The sequence below is a fragment of the Lactuca saligna genome, chromosome 5, assembly GCF_052625555.1.
Source record: "Lactuca saligna cultivar CGN05327 chromosome 5, ASM5262555v1, whole genome shotgun sequence".
In the NCBI taxonomy this organism is placed as follows: Eukaryota; Viridiplantae; Streptophyta; class Magnoliopsida; order Asterales; family Asteraceae; genus Lactuca; species Lactuca saligna.
This window is the reverse complement of record NC_136421.1, coordinates 215,741,195-215,765,494: the sequence shown is the minus strand read 5'-3', so window position 1 is coordinate 215,765,494 and position 24,300 is coordinate 215,741,195. Positions and strand designations below refer to the sequence as shown.

General features: G+C 36.7%; 1 protein-coding gene across 1 annotated transcript; it reads left to right on the top strand.

Moving 5' to 3' along the window:
• The first annotated feature begins 8,692 nt into the window (after window positions 1-8,692).
• On the top strand, window positions 8,693-11,233 carry LOC144998929 (eukaryotic initiation factor 4A-8). Its single transcript, XM_078958662.1, has 5 exons — window positions 8,693-8,774; window positions 9,372-9,441; window positions 9,691-9,797; window positions 9,864-10,294; window positions 10,384-11,233. The coding sequence occupies exons 2-5, from the start codon at window positions 9,374-9,376 to the stop codon at window positions 11,017-11,019; spliced, it is 1,242 nt and encodes a 413-aa protein (XP_078814788.1). The 5' UTR covers window positions 8,693-8,774; window positions 9,372-9,373; the 3' UTR covers window positions 11,020-11,233.
• Window positions 11,234-24,300: the final 13,067 nt, after the last annotated feature.

Genomic DNA, 24,300 nt, shown 5'->3' with positions numbered 1-24,300 from the left:
AAAATCCAATATCAAATGACTAAGAAACAGAAGAATCCATGAACACCCACTTCAAAAATCAGAAATCCCCAATCTCCAGTAAATAAATCACCCATCCTGTCTCCCCTTTTCCCATATCCCTTTTACCCATTAGTCTTCATCTTTCTCATCTTTTTCTTTGGAGTTGTGGAATCTAGATCACCGAAGCTGCCATTGACGGAGCAAAAAGGAAGCACCAGGACGTTGGTTCCATACACAAATAACAACCAGACGTTGTTATCCTTGTGCCCTTGGCACATCAGTTCTGTCGTTGAGTTTATTGGGGGGGGGGGAGGATATGGGTGGATTCATTAAATGAGTAAATGGTGGCGTCTTGGAGCTGCTGAATCTAAATGGTGAACCGTCTGTATTTTTGGCAGGCAGAAGAGTTGATGGTGGCGTCTTTGGAGCTGTTAAATCTAGATTGTCGGAACAACCATCGCCAGAGCAAAAATGGAAGAACTGTTGTATTAGGAATCTAAGCCCATAACTATAATTGATATGTATGTAGCACCTGGTTTCCGGTATGTGGATTTTATTTGAAGTATTGCCCTATTTTAGCCTTGGACTCGGCGAGTCACAAGGTCCGACTCGCCGAGTAGGGACGAGACTCAGGACACGTTTAAGTTGGCGACTCGGCGAGTCCATATCCTGGACTCGGCGAGTCACCGCTGTTGGATGAAACCCTAAGTTTCAGGGGTTTGCTCCCTATTTAAACCTCATATCTGCCCCTTGCCAGCCCCCATTCACCCCCAGAGCTCCCAACCCTCGTCCTAAGCTTGTTTCTTGTGTAGTTGAGACTCTTGTGTGCATTCTTGAAGGTTTTGAGGCAAGAAGGGGAAGGAGATCAAGAGAAAGGAGAGCCATCTAAGCATCATTGTGTTTTTCAGCTGTATCATTGAGGTATATCTCGTTTTTCCCCTGTTTCTATGCTTAAGATTTCATTTGAGACACTCTTGGGCAATTCTTCAAGCTTGTTTGTGCTTAATGTTTCGTAATAAGTGGATTGGCCTTTAGATCTAGGCAAGATTGAGCTCCAGGAGCTCAGATCTGTTAGCTTTATGGCCCCATGTGGCTTGTTCATCCTAGATCTACCCTTTTGAGGCATTTTGAACCCTAAAATCCATATTAGTGAGTATCCACACGTAAAGTTGGAAACTTTACGTGTGATTTGTGTCCTAGAAGTCCAGATCTATGAATGGCATGGACTGAAATCGAGTAAATCGGTGTATTTGGTGGATGCATGGCGACGACTCGGCGAGTCGTATAGGTGACTCGGCGAGTCTGGTCGCGAGTCACCGAATTGGTCCCTTCATGATGTATCGAGTTGAGCCGTGAGTCACAGGGGGTGACTCGGTGAGTTGGGAGCTGAACTCACCCATGATAGGACTCGGCGAGTCAATGCCCTGACTCGGCGAGTCCAAGGCAATCTTCATAGATCAAGAACAGACTCGGCGAGTTGTTCATACAACTCGGTGAGTCTTAGCATAAGTGTTCTTCGGATGAAGATGAACTCGACGAGTTGTTCATATAACTCGGCGCGAGGTGCAATTCCTTGGGCACCTCGTCAACCAGAACGGGATTCTGGTTGATCCGGCCAAGGTCGAGGCCGTGATGAGATGGGAGGTCCCGAAGTCTCCATCTGAGATTCGGAGCTTCCTGGGATTGGCAGGCTACTATCGCAGATTTATCCAAGATTTCTCCAAGATAGCCGTACCCCTGACGCGACTGACGAAGAAAGCCGTGGTCTTTCGGTGGGGACCCGAGCAGCAGGCTGCGTTTGAGATGCTGAGACAGAAGTTGTGTGAGGCGCCGATCCTAGCCCTGCTCGAGGGCGTAGAGGATTTTGTGGTTTACTGCGATGCGTCCATTTCAGGGTTGGGCGCAGTTCTGATGCAGAGGGGGCATGTCATTGCCTACGCTTTGCGGCAGCTCAAGCCTCACGAGGCAAATTACCCGACGCACGATTTGGAGTTGGGGGCGGTGGTCTTTGCCCTCAAGATTTGGCGGCATTACCTCTACGGGGTTCGGTGTACCATCTACACGGACCACAAGAGTTTGAGGTACCTCATGGACCATCCGAATCTGAATATGAGGCAGCGGCGGTGGTTGGACGTGGTGAAGGATTATGATTGCGAGATGCTTTACCACCCGGGGAAGGCCAATGTGGTGGCCGATGCGCTTAGCCGCAAGACGGTGCCGATCAGGGACGTCTGTTTGAGGATGACTGTGGTGACTCCCCTGTTGGAGCAGATTCAGGAGGCTCAACAGGAGGCTATCAAGGAGGAGCATCGGAAGAGCGAGCGTGTGGTGGGTCAGGTTTCCTCCTTTGATTATGATGGCAGAGGACTTTTGACATTACACCATAGGGTGTGGGTGCCGTATCACGGTGGCGTGCGTCAGATTTTGATGGAGGAGGCGCACAAGTCCCGATTTTCTATTCATCCCGGGGCGACGAAGATGTATAGGGATCTTCGTCCGGATTATTGGTGGCCTTGCATGAAGTGGGATGTAGCATGGTATGTCGAGCGGTGTTTGACCTGGAGGAAGGTCAAGGCCGAACATCAGAGGCCGCATGGCAAGATGCAGCCATTGGACATTCCACTGTGGAAATGGGAAGATATCACGATGGATTTTATCACAAAGCTTCCAGGGACCGCACGGGGAGTGGATTCGATTTGGGTCATCGTGGATAGATTGACCAAGAGTGCTCACTTTATTCCAATTCAGGAGAGCATATCGGCCGAAAAATTGGCCGACATCTATATCAGGGAGATTGTGGCACGGCATGGGGTGCCAGTATCGGTGATCTCGGACAGGGATGTGCGTTTTACTTCCAGATTTTGGAAGAAATTCCATGACGAGTTGGGCACTCGTCTGCATTTTAGCACCGCCTTTCACCCGCAGACAGATGGTCAGAGTGAGCGGATCATCCAGACTTTAGAGGACATGTTGCGGGCGTGTGTGTTGGATTTCGGTGGTAGCTGGGATACCTATCTTCCCTTGGCTGAGTTCTCCTACAACAACAGCTATCACGCGAGCATTGACCGACCACCGTTCGAGATGTTGTATGGGCGGAAGTGCAGAACCCCGATATGTTGGGGGGAGGTTGGCCAGAGAGTCATGGGAAGCACCGAGGTGGTGCTAGAGACGACCGAGAGGATCCAGCAGGTTCGGAGCAGACTTCAGACTGCGCAGAGTCGGCAGAAAAGCTACGCCGATAGACGTCGATCCGACTTGGAGTTCCAAGTCGGGGATATGGTCCTCCTGAAATTGTCGCCTTGGAAAGGTATCATTCGATTCAGGAAGCGGGGCAAGTTGGGCCCAAGGTTCATCGGGCCGTTCAGGGTTGTAGCCCGGGTGGGCAAGGTGGCGTATATGCTGGATCTGCCAGCCGAGCTCAGTCAGATCCACAGCACCTTCCATGTTTCGCAGCTGCGGAAGTGCCTGGTGGACGATTCAGCAGTAGTACCGTTGGAGGATATTCAGGTTGATGACAGCTTGAATTACATTGAGCGCCCAGTCGCAATACTTGACAGAAAGACCAAGACGTTGAGAAACAAGAGGGTAGAACTAGTAAAGGTGTAATGGCAGCACCGCAAGGGTTCAGAATGGACTTGGGAACCGATGGACGAGATGATGGAGAATTACCCCGAGCTGTTTCAGGACCGGGCAGCAGACTTCGAGGACGAAGTCTAAAATAAGTGGGGGAGATTTGTAGCACCTGGTTTCCGGTATGTGGATTTTATTTGAAGTATTGCCCTATTTTAGCCTTGGACTCGGCGAGTCACAAGGTCCGACTCGCCGAGTAGGGACGAGACTCAGGACACGTTTAAGTTGGCGACTCGGCAAGTCCATATCCTGGACTTGGCGAGTCACCGCTGTTGGATGAAACCCTAAGTTTCAGGGGTTTGCTCCCTGTTTAAACCTCATATCTGCCCCTTGCCAGCCCCCATTCACCCCCAGAGCTCCCAACCCTCGTCCTAAGCTTGTTTCTTGTGTAGTTGAGACTCTTGTGTGCATTCTTGAAGGTTTTGAGGCAAGAAGGGGAAGGAGATCAAGAGAAAGGAGAGCCATCCAAGCATCATTGTGTTTTTCAGCTGTATCATTGAGGTATATCTCGTTTTTCCCCTGTTTCTATGCTTAAGATTTCATTTGAGACACTCTTGGGCAATTCTTCAAGCTTGTTTGTGCTTAATGTTTCGTAATAAGTGGATTGGCCTTTAGATCTAGGCAAGATTGAGCTCCAGGAGCTCAGATCTGTTAGCTTTATGGCCCCATGTGGCTTGTTCATCCTAGATCTACCCTTTTGAGGCATTTTGAACCCTAAAATCCATATTAGTGAGTATCCACAAGTAAAGTTGGAAACTTTACGTGTGATTTGTGTCCTAGAAGTCCAGATCTATGAATGGCATGGACTGAAATCGAGTAAATCGGTGTATTTGGTGGATGCATGGCGACGACTCGGCGAGTCTGGTCGCGAGTCACCGAATTGGTCCCTTCATGATGTATCGAGTTGAGCCGTGAGTCACAGGGGGTGACTCGGTGAGTTGGGAGCTGAACTCACCCATGATAGGACTCGGCGAGTCAATGCCCTGACTCGGCGAGTCCAAGGCAATCTTCATAGATCAAGAACAGACTCGGCGAGTTGTTCATACAACTCGGCGAGTCTTAGCATAAGTGTTCTTCGGATGAAGATGAACTCGACGAGTTGTTCATATAACTCGGCGAGTAGGATGAAGGAGTTGAATGACAGTTAGAAGATGAACTCGTCGAGTCATAGCCCAACTCGACGAGTAGAACCAGGGACCCAGGACAATAGTTTGCTAGGGACTCGGCGAGTGGAGATCCACTCGGCGAGTCGGGTCAACTGAAAGTTGACTCTAGCATTGGCTTAGAGCTAGACCGGGGGTAAAATGGTCATTTTACCTAAAGGACAGTTAGCAGTGTTTGATTGAGTATGTTGTGGGAATTGCAGCCGGAGGACTCCCGGAGCAGCAACAGTCAGTTAGTTCCCGATCAGTTCAGCAGCTACTTTGAGGTGAGTTACCTTCCAGTAGTGGTGGGTCTAAGGCCACAATGCCGGCCCACCAGTAGGAGACGTATGATAGATGATTGTCTTTGTGATATCATCTAGGTTTGCTATTACCTGTTATGTTACATGTTATCATGATACGTTATATGCAATAGTAGTAGAGTTCGGTTGTTAGGACCGCTGGGTAGTCAGACACCCCAGAAACATCTGACTGTATGTGATGGTATGCTTGTATGTTGGCCTGTTATGTTATGCGATAGAGGTAGCGGGAGGGGACCAGTCCCCGAGGATCGGTTGTTAGGACCGATGGGTAGTCAGCACCCCAGAATGGCTTGACATGGGTAGTCAGCACCCCAGAATGGCTTGACACGGGTAAGACGGCACCCCAGAATGGCCGTATGGGTAGGTCAGCACCCCAGAATGGCCGTACCGGGTAGTCAGGCACCCAAGAATAGCCTGGCAGTACGTATGTTATGTGTTTGTATGGTATGTGGTACGTTGGGGGAACTCACTAAGCTTTGTGCTTACGTTTACAGTTTTGTTTTCAGGTACCTCTGCACCGAAGGGGAAGGAGCCGGCGCGGTAGCGGCACGTCATACACACACTCTTCGGTTTCCGCATTACGAGATTTACTGGGATTGTACTCTGATATTTTGATGGGATGTATGGTTTGACCTTTTAGAACATGGTTGCGATGTGTTATGGTGTGATCAAACAATGTTTTTATTTATTAATGTTTTCTAAAGTAATATTTTAAAACGAAATTTTCGGACGTAAAAATTGGGTCGTTACAATGTACTTGACCCGATAGTGGCAAGGTCCATTTGGGTTGCATTCACCGGAGCAATTTGATAGGAAGGATATTTGAGAAAGATGTTATTTGTGATTTATTAATATATTATAAGAATAATATATTAATAGAGAAATCATATTATTTAATTGGTATTGATCAAGAATTAATTTGGAATTAATTTAGTGATCAAAAGAGACTGATTAAATTAACGGGGACTGATTATGTAAATCAGTGATACATATAGTTTGGGCTAATGATCCATAATTGATTAGTGATGGACTAAGCTTATGTAGGAGTCCATGAAGTGTTTATCCAAATGAATTATTAGATCAAAAGCCTAAGTGAATGGATTAGGGTTTACAAAGTGACCCTTGGAATTCTACACTATATATGTAAACCCTAAGCCCTAAAATCGAAATACAAGTATTCTAAGAAAAGTATAAATGATTTTGGTGCCTCCTAAACCTCTCTCATAATCCTTCATTTGTTCTTGGTGTGTTGTGACTTATTTGAGACATCACATTTGAGGTGCTAAGCTCTTGTAAGACCAAGTTCTACAAGCTACAACAAAGAGGTAATCGTCTAACTTGTTTTATGTTTCAAATATTCATGTTGTATGCTAGTTAGGCTTCATACTTTGGAAAATGAAAATTGCATGTATAATTAAAGAAAAGTTAGATCCAAAGCATTGCGGCTGTATGTGCACCATAGGGATGTTATAGTGCTCAAAACCCAACAAGAACAAAAATGCTATTTTCTGCCTCCATCTTTGTTCGAAACCCTTGCTCCACCTCTATCGCTTTAAAATCTGGCGAACCCTCTTTTTCACCCCTTCTTCCTTTGCATCGATATAACAGCCACCATCACCGAGTGGCACAGGCGCCGTCACTAACGTCTTTTTACGCCAACATATCCTCCGAAGAACATAGTTACGCTTCCTTTGTGGCGCCTCTAGTCCAGTGGTGCTCTTGTCAGCATCGGGAGATCTTATAAATGAGATGATGAAGGTGAAGGTTTGAAACCCTAGGTGACGCCGAAGGTGGAGGGTTGTGGTCAGGCTACTCATTGTCAGAGTATTGTTCTGGGATCGAGAAAAGAGTTACTTCTGGTATTTCTGGTGGTGATGGCGGTATTAGATTTCGATGGTGGTGGTTGCATAAGATCCCAGTGGTTGTGGTTGTAGTAGATTCGACGACTCTAATGTGTGTAAAAAATTTAGGGGAAAGAGTGTGAATGGGTTTTTTAATTTATTTTGTATTTTACAATTAATTGTAAGAAAATAAAATATAAAAAAATAATTTAAACTAACGAGGGATGACATATGCAACTTTTAACCAAACGAGGGACGATCCAAGTTAATTTTTGAAAATAATTACTAAACGTGCTTTTGGGCACATACATTAGGGACGAATGATGTAATTTACCAAAAAATATATCAAGAAGGCAAGTCTTTTCAGTTTTTCGAGGGATTGTTTCCACGTACAAACCACAGTAAAACCTCTATAAATTAATAATATTGAGACTCCGATATTTTATTAATTTAGCAAGATATTATTATATCAATAAATTAATAAATTATTAATTTAAAGAGTTGGCTTATATTTGTGAGCAACTCTCAAAGTAATGCATCGACCTTCAAAAGCATTGTTGATAAAAATAAGAAATATTACGAGGTTCAAAGCATTGAAGAAATTACCTATCACAGATACCATTCAAAATTCAATTGACGATGATTCAGTACCTTTGGAACCGGTCACTCGGAAAGAAACATTGCAAGCGGTAACAACTCTTCACCACTTTTTGTTTGTGATACAAGAATACAATGCCTCAACTCTTAAGTGCAATTGAAAGATTTAAAGATGCACTCAATATAGATTTGAAGTTTACAAAAAAACAAGTGGCTATAGATTCATTTTTTACTATATAATTTTAGAATTTTAGAATATTTTAGTAATTATTAATTTATGGTTTCACTGGGACCAATATATTTACATTGAGATTTCAAAAAAATTATTATTTTATTATTTTATCAATTGGGATCTAATTTTGTACTGGTTTCAAGTTAGAACCAAACAAATTATTAATTTTATCGAGATTATTAATATATCGAGTATTAAATTATAGAGGTTGTACTGTAGGTTAAAAGCACCATAGAGCCAATAAAATTGAGATTTGGATTAAACCTTGAAAAAGAATTACATACCACATGGATCATTTTATTGTTTTTTCTTGTTACCAAAACAATAACTTAACCAAAATTATAAAATATAATGGTTTCGATGTATATATAAGTAAGGCTTTTGACATGAAAGTCTTGTGTGTCTGTATTACGATTTTTCTCTTTGTTAATGCTCGAAGTTTGCCGATTTATTTTTATTTTTCTAGTTAACTTACTTTGACTTAATTTCTATTCAATTCTATTTGAATTAGTTATATGATCATTATCCATCTTTGCCTTGTACAAATCCGTAGTTTCAAACTTCAGTTCGACATCACACGTTCCATTTTACAACATTCCTGAAATACTTTAATTTCGTATGTACATTAAGATCATGAGTGTAAATAAGAAGTTGATTGATTGATTAAATATGTAATTTCGGCATTTTCTAATGTTATTCTTAATTAAGGGCTAAATTAAATATGTATATATATTTTTAATGTTTTTATAAAATAAAATACTTCAAAAACGTCGAGCATTTTTTAGTGTTATGAATTTATGATAAATTCAGGGGTAAACATGTAATTTCGGCAACATGTGAAGGCTCGCTCGCTTGCAAGTTGGATCCTATCAAACAGTATAAAACCTTCATCCCTCTTCGTAACCTTTATTTTTCTAAACTCCACGGCTTAGATCCGAGGAGTTTGGTAAAACTACCATCGCTCTCCTCTCTATTCATTGCATAACCAGTTCATCGTCGTCTTCTCCAGGTTTCATTTCGTTTGTAATTTCCATCTGTTTCTTCTTTTATGCAAGCTAATTTATTTATGCATCGCATTTCCCTTACAATCAATAGAATTTTGTTTCATACTTCCAGTATTGGTCGATTTCGTATTGCTTTTGATGACTGATGATGTGAATTACGGTTTTGATTTCGATGTACATATGTTATTGCTGTTAGATTCGATTTCAGTCTGATTTTGTAGAATTGCCCTTGTTAATGTGTAGAAAATGTATATTGGTCTTGTAGTTTTAGTAGGTTGTTAGTGATATGATTTGAATCGGAATGTTCTTCGTTGTAATTTCTTATATGAAAAAGTCATGATTTCACTTTTCAGTGATGATCTGTGAAAATTGCAACAATCTAATTCTGTACACAGCCTTACGAGTCTTTTCAGTGTTTCGAATTAACTATGACCTTTTATTTTCATTTCTGTGAAGAGTATGCAAATTTAAAATTTTGTTATGATTTTTTGAATTGTAATTTTATATTTAACTAAAGTAAACTTAATGATTATGACTTAATTTGAATAAACAAGATAATTCCCATTAGCTTATTATATAGCTTAATAGCTGTCGTTTTGCAGTTATGGCAGGTGTCTTATCCGATGGTTCTCAGTTTGATGCTCGTCAATATGATTCAAAGATGAATGATTTGTAAGCTTTATATCATCATCATCATCATCATCATCATGAGATTAATTTTCTACTCTGTGTACTTCATTCCCTTTGGAATGGATTCATCCTGAAAGAATGTGATTTCCCTTTGGAATTGGAAATAAATTGTTTGTTTTGTTTAAAGGAATAGAATGGATTCATCTTGAAAGAATGTGATTCTTTACATTTTGTTAATTTTCATTATTTAATGATACAAATTATTAACATTTTTATCTTTCATGCATGCAGACTTTCAGCTGATGGACAAGATTTTTTCACTTCATATGATGAAGTTTACGACAGTTTTGATGCCATGGGTTTGCAAGAAAACCTCTTGAGGGGCATTTACGCATATGGTATGTACATAACTACATACACATAATTTCCCAATGTAACACGATTTTACAAAAATACCCTTGTAGGATTCGAAAAACCATCAGCAATCCAACAAAGAGGAATCGTACCCTTCACAAAGGGCCTCGATGTAATCCAACAAGCTCAATCCGGAACTGGAAAAACTGCAACTTTTTGCTCTGGAATCCTTCAGCAACTCGATTACAACATAATCGAATGCCAAGCTTTGGTTTTAGCACCTACTCGTGAACTTGCACAACAGATTGAAAAAGTTATGCGTGCATTAGGGGATTATCTTGGTGTAAAAGTGCATGCTTGTGTTGGTGGGACCAGTGTTCGTGAAGATCAACGGATACTTTCCGCCGGAGTTCATGTCGTCGTCGGGACTCCTGGCCGTGTTTTTGATATGCTACGAAGACAATCTCTTCGTCCAGATTATATTAACATGTTTGTGCTTGATGAAGCTGATGAAATGCTTTCACGAGGCTTCAAAGATCAGGTAATATTCGATGATAGAAACTCAAGTTTACAGAAATTAATTCTGGAATGAGATCTAAAAAAGGTTATTGTACATTTTTTTGGATTCAGATCTATGATATATTTCAGCTCCTTCCATCAAAGGTTCAAGTCGGGGTGTTCTCCGCCACAATGCCACCGGAAGCCCTAGAAATCACAAGGAAGTTCATGAACAAACCTGTTCGGATTCTGGTGAAGCGCGATGAGCTTACTTTAGAAGGAATCAAACAATTCTACGTGAACGTCGAAAAGGAGGAATGGAAGCTCGAAACACTCTGCGATCTGTACGAAACTCTAGCGATCACTCAAAGTGTTATCTTCGTGAACACTCGACGGAAGGTAGATTGGTTAACGGACAAAATGCGCAGCCGTGACCACACCGTCTCCGCCACCCACGGCGATATGGATCAGAACACGAGAGACATTATTATGCGGGAATTCCGTTCTGGATCGTCGCGAGTCCTCATCACCACCGATCTGTTGGCTCGTGGAATCGATGTGCAGCAAGTTTCGCTTGTGATTAACTACGATCTTCCGACGCAGCCGGAAAATTATCTCCACCGTATCGGACGTAGTGGGCGGTTTGGGCGAAAGGGTGTTGCGATCAATTTTGTGACCAGAGAAGATGAGAGAATGCTTTTTGATATCCAGAAGTTTTACAATGTCGTTGTGGAGGAGCTTCCATCAAATGTCGCGGATCTGCTCTGAGCCTGAGGTAATGAGGTTAGGTTTTCTTCTTTCGTGTTATTTGCTTTTTGTTCTTCAGTTTTCTGTCAGAAGATTTTGGAAGAGATCTAGTTTTGTGCACCATTTTTGACCTTTATTCAGTAGTTGAATCGGCGTAGTTTATGATGATCGTTTGAGTTATTTTTAACTATATGATTAATTATTATTTATAATATTTATGCTAGGATTTGTCTTTTGTCTTTTCTATTGGTTCTATAATGTTCTTGGTTTTGTATTTGGATTTTGGAGTTTAGATTTATCATAAAAATTGTTAACCTTATATTGATGATGTCCAGTTCGGCCCGATACAAAATCCATTTTGTATATTCTATTAGTTTTATTTTTTTATTTTTTTTATGTCTTGGATTTATATGTAATTAACCAGAGATATCGATTCATGAAAAATAATCACGAGTTTGCTTTGCGTCAGATTCGATTATTTTAATTCCCTCATGTTTTCAATACGAAAATGTCTCATATAGGGACTTTTGCCTTCTGTTATCTTTGTTTCACGAGTTTAGATACAACTTTAACATTGCGACCATTTTAATACATCATCTCCTTTGTTTTGTTTTTATAGATAATTTGATGATACTTGTTTTGCGGATTTTTTTCTTTATCAAAATGTATGATTATCATAGATAATTGGCAAAGCGAAAAATGTTTTGATTATTGGTAAAATTACTAATCTAACCAATTAATAAGATTTATCACTTTTTAGCTAAAAATTAGGATTTGTCTTAAACTAGCCCACGAAACCGTAGGTGGTTATAATGGTTTACTGTTTCATCCATTTACTTACTGTTTTGATTTTTGTATATAAAGATTTTTTTTTTCATTTTTCATTACGAAACCGTAGACGAAAAAATGTTTTAGTGTTTCCTCTGAGAAATCTACTATTTCCCAAATAGTAGATTAAAAATAATCTACTGTTTTGTCTAAAAAACTATGCTTTTGTTTTTTTTTTAAATGAAAAAAAACACTAACTTTTTAACTACTATATCGTACCTACTATATATTAAAAGAAAAATCTTTTTTACAGTAAAAGTTAGTGTTTTTTTTCATTAAAAAAAAAAAAACTAAAACTGTAGGTTTTGGATGAATCAGTAGATTATTTTTAATCTACTATTTGGGAAACAATAGATTTCTTAGAGGAAACAGTAGATCATTTTTTCGTTTACAGTTTCATAGTGAAAAAATGAAAATATATATATATATATATATATATATATATATATATATATATATATATATATATATATATATATACTAAAATCAAAACAGTAGATAATTGGGCGAAACAGTAGACCATTTTAACCACCTACGGTTTAATGGGTTAGTTTGGAACAAATCCTAATTTTTAGCTAAAAATTATCAATCATTTTTTTAATTTAACTAGATTAATAATTGTCCCTTGATTATTTAATTGTACAATGATGATACGAGTTGATTGTGGCTGAAGTTAGCGGGTGAGACAACGGCACAGAGTACAAACAAAACAAACACCAGAATTTAGGCATGATTTATTGATCAATAAATGATTGGGTAAATTGATTTAATAACGAAAGAAATCAATTGGTTCATATTCTGTTGTGGAGGTGGGCCAGCTGGCTCCTTTTTTGGGTTAACGTGGGGTTTTCATAATCTTAAGATATCAACATTTTAAGGGTGTTTGAAAAAAAAAAGTTCATAATAATAAATAAGTTAGCAATAGTTAACTTATAAAAAAATGATTTATTAAAAGTTTGCTATAACAATAAGCCGTTTTTATCCAAAAAAAAATTTTAGTTTATAATGGTGTTTAATCGCTAATAAGCTAATAAACTCATTTGTTAAACACCCTTTTATACTAATTAGATATTTGGATATTTTATAAATAGCAAATTACATGTTTTGAATTAAAATTCAGTAGGTATCATATATATATATATATATATATATATATATATATATATATATATATATATATATATATATATATATATATATATATATATATATATATATATATATATATATATATATATATATATAGGTTTAGTTTCTATACAAACAAAAAAACCCTAAAAATTATAAAAATACATAAAAAAAATACTTAGAGATCATAAAACTTTTTTTTTGAATTTTTTTTTATCAAAAAATCGTAGCTTTTAACATAAAATCGCTGAATTTTTTTTTGAAAAAAAAAATTTACAAAAAAAAATTGATTTTTTTTTCCAGCGAAAGTGTCAAAAAGGCTGCGATTTTTTGATAATAAAATTCAAAAAAAAAGTTTTGTAATGTTTAGGTTTTTTTTATGCATTTTTAGGGTTTTTTTGTTTTCCAAATTACCATTATATATATATATATATATATATATATATATATATATATATATATATATATATATATATATATATATATATATATATATATATATAAAAGTTGGATGATCATGTTTTTCAATATAAAAATATACAGCTTAACGATTAGTAGCTTTCTTTTTCGGTAGGAGGTCGAGTGTTTGAAACCCCTTTTGTAACATCTTATAGTTCACAACAAAAATTTCATTTAAATTAAGATAAATACCCATCTTTATAAAGTTATAATCAAAATAAAATAATTTGTTGTAACATCCAAAATATACAGACCAAAAATTTCATTTTTAAATACGTTATTATAAAACCAACAGTTTAATAAAACATTTGTAATATCATGTCATGTCAAAACCAAAGTAGAAATAATCAAACATGTTATCGTGAAACAGTATCAGAGTGTAATCCCAAAGATCTCATGTGCGGAAAACCATAGTGTGATGCGCTGCGATTAAGCCGGCTCCTTTCCTTTAAACACGAAGTACCTGAAACCAAAACTGAAAACCGTAAGCACGAAGCTTAGCGAGTTCCCCCATCATACCACATACCATATAATCACATAACATACATATATTGTCAGGCATATCTGGGTGCCCGACATACCCCTTCGGTCCTCACGACCGGATACTGACTAGCATATCTGGGTGCTGGTCTCCCCTTCGGTCCTCTCAACTGGATAATGACTAGCATATCTGGGTGCTGGTCTCCCCTTCGGTCCTCTCGACCGGATACTGACTAGCATATCTGGGTGCTGGTCTCTGGGTGCTGGTCTCCCCTACGGTCCTCTCGACCGGATACTGACTAGCATATCTGGGTGCTGGTCTCCCCTTCGGTCCTCTCGACCGGATGCTGGGGACTATTTCGCCTCCTACCACTACCACATAACATGTATCACATAATCTATTTAACATCGCGGGGCATGACTGCCCCTTCAGCCCTATCGACTGGTAACCTGGGGACTATCTCCCCTACTATCACTAGCACATAGCATCATATCATACAAACACATAAACATAACACAGGTAGTAGCAACCCTAGATGAATATCACATAGACAATCATCTAATCATACAATTCCTACTAGTGGGTCGGTATTGTGGCCTTAGACCTACTGCTACTAGAAGGTAACTCACCTCACACTGCTGACGTCCCGTAGCCATAATCCCACACTGCTGAAGTCCTGCAGACTCAACCCCCGCTACTGGATGACAGATTCCCGAACTTTCAATACCAAAATAACACCCAATTAATAATTGGGTTCCACTACATAACCATAAGTACATACTTCGGATAATTACTACATTATCCCGTGCTAGGCTTTATTCAAGCCCAAGGCCCAATCTAAGGCCCAAAAGTCCAATATGGCTCAAGACCCAACATATGGCCCAATTTTCCAAATTAAGCCCAATCCCCTTACATGGTCCTTACCCTAGGCCCATTAAATTGTTTTAGTCCATATAATTATTCTTGGATGGCCCATTAATAATCCAATCATCAAGGCCCAACGATAAACTTAAGTGAAGTTAGGATTTCACATAAAATGCCAATTAGGGTTAAGTTTCCTACTTAACCCATTAAGGACTTAATCCACTAAGGATTTAATCCATTAAGTCCTATATTGCTTAGATTGGTCTTTGCAAATGATTATTATTTAATATTTCAAACTATTAAATAATTCTCGTGTGTGTGTGTGTCCCGATTAGTTCTCAGAATTAGGGTTTTATGCCCCTTAAGGTTTTCCAAACCCAACACTAGCCCATTAGCCCATTGGTTGGGCTTTTAGGTCACTATGGGCCTTATTGGGCCCATTAGGGTCTTTTTGGGTTAACTAGGGTCCATTAGACCCATTAGGGTTTCCTTAAGCCCATTAATAAAATGTTTGGGCTTTTATGTCCATTACACTTCTTTGGGCCCATTAAGGTCTATTAGGCCCATTAGGGTTTATGTCCCTTGTCCAAACACCACAAACTAGTCACCATACAACAAGGCACACCGCCACCCGACACGGAGGCCGACGGTGGTAGGAGGCGGCAGCCACCACCCTACGGTGGTGGTTTCGAGTTTCTTTCCATTATTCTATTTTTGATACAAATTACAATGCTAAAAAACTCAAATAAACACACACCCACACACTAAGATAAACACACACATATGGCGGCACATGGTGGCAGCCACCACCTCACGATGGTGGTGGTGGACTCTCCGGCCACACAAATACCCATACAACCCCAACGACACCGGTAACAGAAATTTCACACAAACATACACCCATAAACATACCCACAACCACCTTTTATGGTGGTTAAGGGTGGCAGAAAAGGAACTAGCGGCGATAGCCACCATGGTTGGCAGCCATGGTGGTTTCCTCGGGTTTTCCAGCCAACCAGCACACACCAAACGTATTGAAACGTACACAAACCCACGGACAGAACTGTCTGGTTTTGAGTATTCTAACACTCCTATGGTGTACATGCAACCCTATAAACCTTGGATCTATGTTTTCTCTATTATACATGCAAATAAGAACTTTCCAAGGCTTTAATCCTAACTAGCATATTATGAAGTTCTTATACTACAAAGTACTAGTTAGATGACATACCTTTTGATGTAGCTTGATGTCTTCAAGCTTTAAGAGCTTAGCCCCAATAGTGTGGAAGCCTCAAGTGGAATCACAAATCACCAAAACACCTTGGAAGACTTTAGAGAATATGGATACTTGGTTCTCTCTAGTGAAATCGGCTAGCCCTTCTTAGTGTACCACACTAGTGCCAATTTCACCAACCAATGACATCTTTATATAGTATGGAGACTAGGGTTAAACCCATGACCTTTCATTTCATATGATCCAAGGGTTAAACACTCCATGGACTATCCATGAAAGCTTAGCCCAACCTAAATGAACTTGGCCCATTCCATATATATAAGAGTCCATATTTAATAGTTCATTTTGATCACTTAATTAATTCTAAATTAATTCTCGATCAATACTAATTAAATAATATGATTCCATATTAATATATTAGAACTTATAATATATTAATATTAATCATAAATATACTATTCTCAAAAGACTATCCATATAAATTGTGTCGGTGAAGTGCAACCAAAATGGACCATGCCGAGTCGGGTCAAGTACATACCAAATATAGTTATGGACTTAGACATTAATCCAACAGTCTCCCACTTGGATAAGTCTAAAACTATTATTGAGTATGACTTCAAAACCTAACTGGCAATCGTAGCTCTTAAAGCCACTGTCGAACTCTGATCTTGTCAACAAACTTGTCCATTAGATAAGGGATCATATATTCCTCCTTTCTAGATATCATATGGACTGAGACATGGATTATAGTCATTCTCTTTGTCCATTTGTTGTTTCCCGATTTCCGATTCATGACGACTGACTAATTGAACAAATCAAATCAGTCCTGGCTTGGCCAAGCACTCACATGTGTCATCATTAAATCATCGAGGGGCCCTTTGATATCGCTTTTATCCCGAAGGTAAAAGGAATGGATAAACTTCGACTCATATGGCTTGTTTTGCTACTTGTTGAATCATACACAAAGGCACGTTTTATAACACCGAGTTACCGAATGCGTTTTCGTGCAATCAATGTACAACCAACTCATAGTAACAACTCATATCTCTAGGTTTGAAGAATATAAGATATTATCATCTCATGATCCTTCGTGATAAAATCCATTAACTGATTCCAATGAGCACGGGTTGAATCCAATACTCAGAACTTATGAGCACTCATGAGTGTTGTAGCCCTTTGTCCAACATCTTAGACCTCTACAAGCCAACCCATGACAGTCTTGATTCATATTTACTTCCAACATATGACCGACTGTGGATGGTTTGAATAACTTAGTCATTCCAGAAGAATAACCTAGTTTATTCTCGAAGTCAAAACATGCAAAATGAAACACAATAATAATTGAATCCAATATGGTATCAAAACCTATGAACATAAATAAAACACCTTTTATTTATCACCATATGATTACACATTATTCATTGTATACTGTTTCAGCTATCAACTTCATTCTTGAATTTAAAACAATAGTTGTCCCATGCTCCAAGCATGTACACTATGTTTTCTAAACACTAGTCATGCCATACACCAAGTATGCATACTATGTTTGTCTATGATCTTTACTTTGTGAACTAGATCAACTGAACATAACTCCAATAATCCTCTTTTCACAGTCCCAAATGCTTACTGCAAATGCAAGAATTCTAAATTCATGCCATTTACTGAAATCTGTTAGATTCTAAACTTATATGCATTGATCTTCTTGTAATGATTATGCACAAATTCACAAAGGCTTGGCATCAATCATTACAGAGTATTCCAAAGGAGATCAGCTCCTTGGAAACATCCTTCTTGCATTAAGTTTCCTAATCTCACACAGATTGAATAATTTCTAACTTTGAAACATTTCTAGATTCCATTTTGACTATCACTTCTGAACAAGAGCTACCTCCTTACAGATTATGTCAATATGGTCCTTCCAGATTTAGCACTATACTTCCAACTGTCCTTGAGCACCCAATCTTTGGTAAACCTTAGATCGTCCTCGAAAATTGTTTAATCCTTTTAGTCATATCCAATTCTAGACCTTTTCCCTTCTTAATGCCCCAGGCATTTGGAAAATTTTAGAACGGATGAATATAACACATGTTATCGATCTTTTATCCGAAGCATATGGGACACGATTCATGATATCTCACATAAAGACTACACCAGTCTTTTGCTATATTATTTCCATTTCAATTTGCCAAGTTCTCATAAATCAGATTATGAAAAGGGATGCCGTAATCATAATCGAATTTTAGAACGCAAATAATGGACCCATATACAGAATATCCTTATGTTGAGCCATTCCAACATGAAATTCATAAGCCATTCCAACATGAAATTCATATATATATATATATATATATATATATATATATATATCATTGACTAAATACGATTAAAACCTCAATCTAAGCTTTTAGATTTGAGATGAAGTATAATTTCCTCTCCCTTAATTATAGCAAAACAACTCTTTCCCAATTGAAACTTTGTTTTCTATAATTAACATTGCTAACTTGCAATACTTATCATAATTATCATGCTCCCACTAACATGATGATTATTAGCATAACACTTATGCTCCCACTAGCTTTGACATGTACTCAGAAATTAACTAGACTTCTAGAAATCAATACTTTATTAACTTTCTTTCCAAAGTTCAGATTTCTGATACTAAATTGCTTTGATAAAACTTTATCAAAATCATACACCTTGCCTTAGATAGCACACTTATGTCTCTTAACAATTTAAGAACTATGAAAAAGGATGCCGTAATCATAGTCTCGATTGTTTCGACCTTTGCCACTTCTCACAAGTCCAGGTTAGTGTGCCGGTAAACCACACATGCTCCACTAACGACTTTGAGAATGCAAATATTACAATTGCTATCTAGCTAAAATCTACTTAGTGAAAGAGTTTCCTCACCATCATTTTCATGAATCGGAGAGAAACCTTATGACACTTAGATTTACTGGTGTATGTGTTCTTATCCATGTGAATTGTCAAAACCATAGTCACAAGACAAAGATAATGACAAATCCAAACTCATATGGACTGAACTCAATCTTGATTTCTTGCCACCTGGTAGCTCAAGGGCCTGCCATTGCTTCTAAGTTGTTGCGCAACCAATTGAGAACTCTAAGAACTCATATGCAAAGCCAACTTTAACTGGAATGGGCAAAGAATATGTCAACACGATAGGTTATGACCTCAAGTCGTGTGCTAGTGAAGAACTTCAGGTTTTATTCTTGATTAGTTCTTGAGACTTTCAAGACCTTTAAGACTCCCACTGTCTTCTTGACCTATAAGACTCCCTTGTCAAACATCCAATAGATAGTGCGGATTCTAATCAAGACAAACACTTCACACAATTGGCCTTAGTTGGTCTTTGTTTTATCCAAAACATCACAACTTACCAATTTCAAATGTACAAGAGTAGGAAACTTTTACTATTACATTTGACAAGTGTTTTAAACCTTCTTTAAGACATATCACTCAAATTACAATCTTGGAGTATGACTCTAGGACTTGTATTGGAACTAAGTATGACTCATCTTCTTGATTTAACCACTTCAATAATTCAAGATTCCTCCTCTTAGTCATAAGAATGCACTAAGATTCCCTTAGAGAAATAATTGTGCTATGGTTTCTTAATCATTAAGATGATCACAAAACTGATACCAAAGTACTCTCCCATCTTTTCTGATTTGAGAAACTTTTATCTTTCTGCCTAATTTGATTCTTCTTATTCGCTCTGCCATACATTGAAACCTTTTTCCAATGTCTCAGAATTACACTTAAGCTTGTAAGTATAACCATATTTACTGAGCTTTAGTAAATTATGACGAATAATCTTATCGATCTTTTGTGGTGGACTTGACTAGTGCACAAGAATGTGTACTCGATCCCCTTAGTCCATTACTTGACTCACACATCCATGTGAACAAGTAATTATTCTTAATTTTCCAATACTTGAAAGTTCTCATTCATCATGCTATACAACTTGCATGATTCCAAGTTCCGGTCCAATTGAAACTTGGGTGATGAGAATCTTTCCTTATTTGGTAAATTTAGACATTACCACAAATGAAAGAATCAATTTCATATTTCCACTCTTGCTATTAATGGAATCATATAAGCAACAATTTTTCCTCAAATGCCATTGTAAGGATATTTTAAAATAAATAAAATCAAAAATTTTCCTTTTATTTTAAAACTTTGTGGAAAAACTTATCCTTACAATCCATATGAAAATTTGTTTTTATCTATTCCGAAGCAATATCTCATAACTCCTAAGAAGTAGCTCAATAATCCAATCTTCAAACTATGCAATAGAAATCCATCTACGCGATCAGATTCAACATATTCTTTCTTTAAGTTTCTTCACTTTTCTTTGATTCTTAAAACATCACCATGATATAAACTTAGCAGAGTTAGATAGCGGACTTTACCTGAAGTAGAGTCAAACTTATTGACTTTAACATCCTTAGGTGTATTTGGCAGCTTCGCAACTAATGACCCTTCCTTTGGCAATATAAACATATGGACCCTTTGATAATGGTACACGGGACTATCTCAGACTTAGCCTTTGATAATCTAACCAATTAATAAGATTTATCACTTTTTAGCTAAAAATTAGGATTTGTCTTAAACTAGCCCACGAAACCGTAGGTGGTTAAAATGGTTTACTGTTTCACCCATTTACCTACTGTTTTGATTTTTGTATATAATATTATTATTTTTTTCATTTTTCACTACAAAACCGTAGACGAAAAATGGTCTACTGTTTCCTTTGAGAAGTCTACTGTTTTCCAAATAGTAGATTAAAAATAATCTACTGTTTCGTCTAAAAAACTATGGTTTTGGGTTTTTTTTTAAATGAAAAAAACCACTAACTTTTTGACTACTATATCGTACCTACTATATATTAAAAGGAAAATCTCTTTTATAGTAAAAGTTATTGTTTTTTTTTCATTTAAAAAAAAAACTATAGGTTTTGGACGAAACAGTAGATCATTTTTAATCTACTATTTAGGAAACAATAAACTTCTTAGAGGAATCAGTAGATCATTTTTTCGTTTACGGTTTCATAGTGAAAGAAAAAAAAAATCTTTATATACTAAAATCAAAACAGTAGGTAATTGGGCGAAACAGTAGACCGTTTTAACCACCTACGGTTTCGTGGACTAGTTTGGAACAAATCCTAATTTTTAGCTAAAAATTATTAATTATTTCTTTAATTTGATTAGATTAGTAATTGTCCCTTAATTATTTAATTGTACAATGATGATACGAGTTGATTGTGGCTGATGTTAGCGGGTGAGACAATGGCACAGAGTACAAACAAAACAAATACCAGAATTTAGGCATGATTTATTGATCAATAAAATGATTGGGTAAATTGATTTAATAACGAAAGAAATCAATTGGTTCATATTCTGTTGTGGAGGTGGGCCAGCTGGCTCCTTTTTTGGGTTAACGTGGGGTTTTCATAATTTTATGATATCCCATCAACATTTTAAGGTTGTTTGAAAAAAAAAGGTTAATAATAATAAATAAGTTAGAAATAGTTAACTTATAAAAAAATAATTTATTAAAAGTTTGCTATAACTATAAGCTGTTTTTATCCAAAGATTTTTTTAGTTTATAATGGCATAAACTCATTTGTCAAACACCCTTTTAAACTAATTGGATATTTGGATATTTTATAAATAACAAATTACATGTTTTGAATTTAAATTCAGTAGGTTTAATATCGTCTTTTTATATATATATATATATATATATATATATATATATATATATATATATATATATATATATATATATATATATATATATATATATAGGTTTAGTTTATATGGAAAACAAAAAAACCTTAAAAAAACCCTAAAAATCATAAAAATACATAAAAAAAAATACTTAGAGATCACAAAACTTTTTTTTTTGAATTTTTTTTATCAAAAAATCGTAGCTTTTAACACAAAATCGCTAAAAAAATTTTTGAAAAAAAAATTAACAAAAAAAAATGATTTTTTTTTTCAGCGAAAGTGTCAAAAAGGTTGCGATTTTTTGATAATAAAATTCAAAAAAAAGTTTTGTAATGTTTAGGTATTTTTTTATGCATTTTTATGATTTTTAGGGTTTTTTTTGTTTTCCAAATAACCATTATATATATATATATATATATATATATATATATATATATATATATATATATATATATATATATATATATATATATAAAAGTTGGATGATCATGTTTTTCAATATGAAAATATACAGCTTAACGATTAGTAGCTTTCTTTTTCGGTAGGAGGTTGGGTGTTTGAAACCCCTTTTGTAACATCTTATAGTTCACAACAAAATTTTCATTTAAATTAAGATAAATACCCATCTTTATAAAGTTATAATCAAAATAAAATAATTTGTTCAAAAACCAAAATCTGAAATCAGAGTAATAAGAAAAAAAAATATTTCGAAAATCTCTAATCATAAAACAGTTGATGTATGTACAATCACACATTCGCATTCCCATAATCTGAAAAAATACACGAAAAACATTTAATCCACAACTGTAAGCACAAAGCTTAGTGAGTTCCTCAAAATATCACATACATTACAGAATAACTATACATAATAATAATAACTATACATAATAATAACATATCTGTTTCAAACCAACATTCTATTTCAACCCAATGAAGCATGTATACATACAAACAACAAGCAAGACCTTAGTAATCTAGCCACATATATAGTCACGAAATATCAACCATGTCATAAGTAATATAGTGATAAACCTCACCTGAATCAAACACCGAAGAAACAAAACTACAAATCTGAATTCCGCAAGAAGTTGTCTCACGTACCACCTAACGTCAAATAGAGGCCTAAACTCAGTCTACAGTTCAAAACCCGACAAATTTGACTAAAAGTCAAACTGATCAAAAGTTGATGATCAAAATCAACATCAACGGTAAACTACCATCACGCCGTAACCAATCCTTAGTTGCATTGTGACTAGGGATGAGATTTAGAATCGGAAAACCGGACTGAACCAGAACCGTTAGAACCAGAATATATAGAATCGGTTCCGGTTCCGGGTTTAAAAATTTGTTGTATTCGGGTTCCGGGTAATCCGAGTTTGGGTCCATTGGGTCCAGGTAAACTAGGTCTAAAAACCGGAATAAGTGTTAGGAATCGGAACCACTTTTAGGACCGGAACCGGTTTTTGTAAAACGTTTAAAAGATGCATATTTCATTTGTTTAAACTCCGATTGACATGCGGTATTTTCCAATGTGTAGTTTAGAGTTTGTACATGATTTCTGACTATAAATTTGCCATTTTTAGTTTTATATTCATTGACTTACGACCCCGAAAGTCGAGATATCAAACCTAAAAAATTTAGTTTTTCAGTTTTCTTGTATTTTGTGAAAATTTTAAAACATGCATATCTAATTCGTTTGAAGCCGGATTGACATGTGGTTTTTTCCAACTTGTAGTTTAGAGTTTGTACATGATTTTAGAATATAATTTTGTTATTATTGGTTTAATCAATGATTTACAGTCCCCCGAAGTCGGAATATCAAAACTGAAAATTTTCAACTTTTCAGCTATTTGTTTTTGTACTTTGTATTATGTGAAAATCTTAACACATGCATATCACATTCGTTTAAAGTCGGATTGACATGCGATTTTTTCCAGAGTGTAGTTTAGAGTTTGTACATGATTTTTAGACTATAATTTTGTTAATTTTGGTTTCATATTCAATGAGTTATAGTCCCCCAAAGTCAGGATACCAATATGAAAATTTTCAAAATTTCAAACCACTAAGTAGTAAGTAATTACCAAAAAATTCTGGTTTTTTTGGGTTTTCCGGTTCTAAATTCACTTTATCCGGTTCCAACCTACCCACTTTGATGTTTCTAGGTTTTCCGGTTCTAGAACCACTTTACCAAGTACCGTACCCGTAACCGAACTGGAACCGGTTCCTATATACCGGTTCTATAAAATTCTGTTAACCGGTTCCGGTTTTTCCGGGTCCGTGTTGTAACGCCCGTAGATCCAGGCTAATCAATTTAGAAATAATAGGGGTCGAAAACGATTTTTTGACAAAAATATTATGTAGAATAAATAATCTTAACCAAGATGTAGAATATTTCTCAAGGATTCTGTACATATAAAGAACGCCAAAATCCGAGTTATAACGAAGAAGTTATGGCTCGTCGAAGTTTTACGACAAAACTGACACAGTTCCGGGAGACATAAATAGTGAATTTACGATAGAGGACTTTTTGGCCTTAATAATCTAAACAAAAG